We start from the raw sequence: 6,494 nt of genomic DNA on the forward strand, positions 1-6,494 counted from the left end.
ATGTAGAATTGGTGGGTGGGGCTAAACAGGCAGTGATGTAGATTAGGTGGGCGGGGCTAAGCAGGCAGTGATGTAGAATCGGTGGCCGGGCTAAGCAGGCAGTGATGTAGAAGCAGGCGAGGTTTAGCCACACTATTACGTCATAAAGTGTCACATTCCACAATCTGTCGTTTTGGCAGACTGGCTTCAATATAAGCTGTCTAACGAGAAAGTGTTGAGTTCTGAAACTTACAGGATGATTTTACAGTACAGTGACCTCTTACATGTCAAAAGGGAATTTTGGTTTCTCAGTTCATGACCTCTTTAAAGCTCTACCTTGTTGGTTCAGAATGACTGTATTACATGAGTATGGTCACCTGATCATGTCTAGGATGCATCAGGACATTCATACACTTTCTAAAGTGAGATCTGGCCACACAATGACTGTTATCGATGTCTGTCACAATGGCAAACGACACTGTAGACACAGAAAGTGTCACAAATGGCTGGCTTATTTTCTAGCCTGTGTTTAGAAAATAAGAAAAATTCATTCTGAAAAGTAATATCCTTGCATTAAAAATACTTTTTTGAAAAACTACTCATAGGAGTTCACTACCTTTTCTGTTAACTCCAGATTCCTCGCACGTTGCTCCAACCACCTGGCGAGGATTTTCTGCATATATTTAAAATGTAAAAGTGTTAGTATATAGCACTATTGATTAGTTTCTTTTAAAAGCAGTGCTCCATCCTTCGATGCGGGGCATAAATGAAAAAAAAAAAAAAGAAAAGGAGAAATTACAACAGAATTTAACATTACAGTAAGAACATAAGAACTATTTGCTTTTGAAATTATTTGTTTGCATTTCATTAGCTTATTTATAGCACAAAACCACTTTCTTATCCACCTTGCAAACTAAGAATTTTTTCTAGGCCTGTCAAAATTAACTTATTCATTATTAATTAACTTATTATTACTTAACTTGTTAAATTAATATAAATTGTTATATTTTTCAAAGCCTATTACATGTTAAAAAGAATGGCTTTCAGTTATACTGTAATGTTGAATGGTTATGATTAATGGCTAAAACTGAGAGAAAAATGCATTTAATAGAGACATCATTAGCATTATTAGTATAAATTCTTAATTAAAAAGATGCCATTAAACATTAAAACATACCATCTTTATGTTTTTTCTTTATTAATTTGGAGATGCAATGTGAAATTGTGACAGAATAAATATATTACATTAATTTGCAATTAATCATGATTAAATTACAGAAAAATTTGCTTTTTTTTAATTGACTGACAGCACTATTGTTTTCCAATAACTGGTGTTTAATCAAAGTCAGTGATGTCTTCAAGACAGTCATAAAGCATGGTGTTTGAAGTCATACCTGTCCGCTGGGCAACGCTCTCCACACAAACGGGACCACAACCCCCTTAAACCACAGCCGCAGGTCCTGTGAGGAGACGTCAGAAGAGATGGAGCCCAGCAGAGCATGCAGGCAGCTCTCATCAAACTCCCTGGAAAACTCTCCCTGGAGAACATACATTTCAGAGAAATAAACCAGCAACAAACTTACAATGCTGACTAATAATAAAAAGAAGAAAACTAATCAAAGTGATTCAAATGATCTAGAAAACATCAGGGGCTGTTGCAATTAAAGCAAAATGTGAAAGTGAATAAAGTGTCAATTCGAGGCATTAAGTAAATGCTGCATCAGATTTTTGACAGTTTAGCTGACTCTGCTCACACTAGGGCAGGACAATAATTCAATATCAATATGTATCGATATTTAATTTTTTTCAATAACGGTGATATGATTTTTAAACACATTTCCGATATTTCGATTACCAGTGTTTCCCATACATTGATTTATTTGCGGCGTTTGACTTCGTTGAATAAACATGAACACTGCACGTTTCACAATCAAAACGCGGCGCGGGTGTTTTATATGAATGTATCTCTGAAGGGACCCGACTGTCTTCAGAAAAGTTTCAATGACATTTTCATTTTCTCTGATAAAGTAGCGTTCATGAGCGGAGCTGCTTTGTTTACAGCCGTTACCGGGGAAACCGCTAGTTCTACTGCTCACAGCACCTCCTGCTGGCAGAGATTCAGTTTGCATTTTCAATAATAAGCCCGTCTCCAGCAACGTGTTTCTGTTGTTGCTCAATTTTTTTGTTTTCTGCAGCAACTCGGAGCACTTTTCATACCCTTTTTTCTGGCTGAAGCACATTTGTTTCAATCTATAAGAATAATCAGCCTACACTACCAGTCAAAAGTTTTTGAACAGTAAGATTTTTAATGTTTTTTTTTTTGTATAATTCTCTTCTGCTCACCAAGCCTGCATTTATTTGATCCAAAATACAGCAAAAACAATAACATTTTGAATTATTTTTACTATTTAAAATAACTGCTTTCTATTTGAAATTATAGAAATTTTATTTAGCGCTGCAATTATATTTTATTTATAATACTTTTATTTACAAAGAATGCTTTAAATTGATCAAAAAGATTATAATGTTACAAAATATTTCTATTTCAGATAAATGATGTTCTTCTGAACTTTCTGAAAAAATCTACTCCTTTGTTTTCAACATAATAATAAATGTTTTTGAGCAGCAAATCAGAATATTAGAATGATTTCTGAGCGATCATGTGGCTGGAGTTATGATGCTAAAATATAGCTTTGAAATCACAGGAATAAATCACAATATATTTGTAATATATTCAAAAAGAAAACAGTTATTTTAAATAGTAAAAATATTTCATAATATTACTGTTTTTGCTGTATTTTGGATCAAATAAATGCAGGCTTGGTGAGCAGAAGAGACTTCTTTAAAAACATGAACAATCTTACTGTTCAAAAACTTTTGACTGGTAGTGTATGTCAGCCTACAGTTTGATATAAGGTGTACATTAATTTATTTGTGCTGGGTTTTTTTTCTTAAATATTATATAGTTTTATAGGAGGTGTCATAGACTTGGAAAATAATTTTTCAGAAGTTTGCAGGCACAGACATCTGTTGTGGGTGTTCTTGGCAGTGTTTATGAGGCTTTTTTTTTTTTTTATAGTGTTCATATCGATATCGGAATTATATCGTATCGACCGAAATTAAGAAATATACCGTGATATAAATTTTGGCCGTATCGTCCAGCCCTAGCTCACACACGACTCGACTCCGTGCGCTCGCAGACAAACAGCTTCAGGGATTATAACGGCAGCATACGCTGAACTTTTGTGTAGCAAGATCATGACGTCATTTCTCTAAACACAAAAACCTTTTATGTTTATTCTATTAATTGCTATTAATCATTATTATGATATCAAGAGAAATAACTGACAATAATGATTTTTATATTGCAGCCCCAACCTGTAATGAGCTCCTTAAAATGTATAATTTACATACAATTTTAAACGGTTTGTTGTTACTGGGAACAGTATTTACAGTAGTCACCTCCGCCGTTAAATAAAACCCCGTCACACGTGAAACTCACAAAGGGACGGTTGACACCACTTCTCAAGCTGGAACTGTGATACTTTCACTTGTAAACAAAGATCAAATTAAGGAAATAAATCAGCGGTCATATTACAATAACAGGCTAATAAACCATTATAACAATTAATCTCGAATTATTTATCATTTAGCCTAAATGTGTAATGTTCCAGCTATTAGACCAGTTACAGTGAAATATTACAGTGACGGCAGTGCTTTATACTGTACAGTACCAGCCAGCATTAACTTTGAATGTTTAGACTACAGTTAAAGAGCTGTGCTTTATGCCATAATAACAATAATAAATTAAATGATATAAGGTGGCTTTATTGTTAATAGGAAGATTATGAGTGATATAGGCTAGGCCTAGTTCTAACACATATTTTGGTCACATTAATGTCACAATGAAAGGTTTGAAACTTTCATTTAATAATTTGCTGATGCATTTCAGCAGGTCACGCATGATTATTCGACATCTGTCCTCTACAGATCCCACGACATACTGAACATTATAACGCGCTAGAATTAAGACATTTTGTATCGTTTCAAGCCATTAAATCATGGAATGGCTTCGAACCGTTTCATTTCAGTCTATATATAAAGCTGCTGTCATACAGACGACTCTTTCTACAGCGCTTTGAAGCTCACAGTTCCCCACAGAAGAGAATAAAGAGAACCGACTCCTTTACCTCGTGTCGAAGCCACAAGTACTGTGCTCCACTAAGATTGCCCTCTTTCAGAAGAGCAAGGATGTCTCGGAGATAATCCACACTGTTCAAGAACTCGATCCATGCTATGCCCCTGTTAATGACATGAAGTGATTAATGTGAGTAAAGTGTGAAGAGATGAGGTGGAGCAAATCCATGTCCTAGACTGTAATAACTGAGAAACAGACTGGTCTGCTGAACGTACTCAAAGCGGTCAGGTCCACAGACGCTAGCGAAGGTGGCGAGCTTAGCCAGGGCTGTCTGGATCTGGCAGCAGGGGAAGCGGTTCGAGGTGTAACTCAACATGTCTTCAGCGATGCTCAGAGAAGGCCAAGAAGCAGTCAGACAGTACTGCACCACAAACTGCTCGTCCTGCGGGACACACGGAAGACTGCATGTTAAACACACACACATTCACACAGTGCAGAGTTCAGCTGAACCAGCTGTGATTACAGCCCGAGAGAGAAGTGCTGCTTACACACTCTATTCTGCAGAGCTGCTACTTCACCATGAAAACGTGGCTCTTTATACATGTATATAAAAGAATGAAAGACCCTTTAGGACAAAACAGGGGTTAGTTATATGGCCATCTTATTTGACTTTAGTCCATAGGCTTCCAGTCTTTTATGAACACCAGACTCAAGGGCTTTTATCAGTATTTTGTTTGTCACTCTTACAGGTATCCATCTTTGACCTAAGGGAAGGGACATTTGAATTAAATTAATCATAAGCCATCATAATTAACAGTAAACGACTGCACTGATCATCATTTTATTTGAAAAGTAATGAAGAGAGATCTGAATATGAGAGCTCAAAGGAGCAACAACGGTTTGAACCTGACAAACATAAAGTGCAATCTGATTAAATTGTGTTGTTCACCAAACCTCAACCGTTTCAATAATTTGGTCATTACAGTAATGGTCTTCTAAATGAGGCGAGATCGATACCTTCGTGGTGTTCGGTTCACTGTATTATTATTTTACACCGCTTACTCAACATTTAGCTTATGCTTCATTCATATATTTTCCCCCTTTTACCAGCTATTACATTTCTAACCAGTATCTCAGTATAGCTAAAACTGTTTCCTAAGCTTGTACACTTTGCAGATCGTATTTAACAAAATAAAGTGAACTAATTTACTTGCACAGACACATAAATTACTTTCTGAACAATGGTGACGCTTCACTCTCCTGTTCTGTATCGCCCAGCGTGCATGTTTAGTCTCCATCATTTCTTAATATGATTATAGAATGTATAATTACTATACATACAGAAATGAAAGCTTACTTGTGTTTACAGGCTAAGATTGTTATTATTATTATGCTGTGAAGCGGATTATTACCATGATCTTCATCAGGTTGGTCTTGGCCTCTTCGATGAGCTCGGGCCACTCCAGGGTTTGATCACTGCCTGATGCTGAGATCAGCTTCTCCAGCACAACATTGAGCTTAACCTTATACACTAGCTGCAACAGACACAAACAAACCTCGTCAGCTTACCATCAACACTCTTTTAGAAACTAGATGTTTACATGGCAACTTTACCAGGGTCTTACTTCAACATCAAGTCCAAAGGCTTTGGCGAATTTCTCTGCTTCTTCAAACTTGTGCTTATACAGAAGTTTGTTCAGTCTGGAGGGAGAAGATCAATAGAGTAACAATGGGCTCTGAAGTATTTATTTCACTTAACTATTTAACTCTCTGGTTTTGTTCGGTCATGTCAGTCTGAAACACTTTGCATTTTGGATGTTTTACTTCATCAGAATGGCATGACACTTTTGCTGTAGTGCTTTGTGAACACAGAAAAATCACAAACATGTTTGAAAAGGTTAAACGGTCATGAAAAAAAGATCAGCAATAAAGGGGTTAAACTCATCAACCCTACAAAACAATCACACGCACAAACTGGTGCGACTAACACGGAGAAATAAACTCAAATCATTCAGCCGTAAGCAGGGTTTCTGCAGGATTTTTAAGCTAAAAAATGTAAGACTTTTTAAGACCTGCACAAATAAAATTAATACCATATGAGCGCGGTAGGGCAATGTCTATAGTACTATATTAAACTGTAAAATTACTGTTTGATAAAATCATAAACTTTACATTTCAGCCTTTAAACCATTTTTAAGAAAATGGAAAATTAGGGGTGTGCGATATTGACAAAAAAATTATACCTCGATAATTTTCTGGGGTTTTATCGATAACGATAATTAGACAATATTTTGCTGAGTATGTTATTTTTCTGATATCTTATCTCTAATTGTGCTGACAGCTGACTCCTGAATTTTTTGATATTCTTCATATTCTG

At 35.9% G+C, this 6,494-nt stretch overlaps 1 protein-coding gene across 1 annotated transcript in view; it reads right to left on the reverse strand.

Moving 5' to 3' along the window:
- The window catches only part of kntc1 (kinetochore associated 1), a gene marked incomplete at its 5' end in the record, with an annotated part of 76,753 nt that overhangs the window by 61,139 nt on the left and 9,120 nt on the right, over positions 1-6,494 (reverse strand). The window contains 6 exons of the mRNA XM_016462490.1: positions 596-652; positions 1,374-1,517; positions 4,170-4,281; positions 4,393-4,559; positions 5,530-5,652; positions 5,743-5,818. Coding sequence (XP_016317976.1) covers positions 596-652; positions 1,374-1,517; positions 4,170-4,281; positions 4,393-4,559; positions 5,530-5,652; positions 5,743-5,818 — 679 coding nt within the window. The remainder of the gene's footprint in view (positions 1-595; positions 653-1,373; positions 1,518-4,169; positions 4,282-4,392; positions 4,560-5,529; positions 5,653-5,742; positions 5,819-6,494) is intronic.

Source organism: Sinocyclocheilus anshuiensis, unplaced genomic scaffold (assembly GCF_001515605.1).
Source record: "Sinocyclocheilus anshuiensis isolate Anshui unplaced genomic scaffold, SAMN03320099.WGS_v1.1 scaffold973, whole genome shotgun sequence".
In the NCBI taxonomy this organism is placed as follows: Eukaryota; Metazoa; Chordata; class Actinopteri; order Cypriniformes; family Cyprinidae; genus Sinocyclocheilus; species Sinocyclocheilus anshuiensis.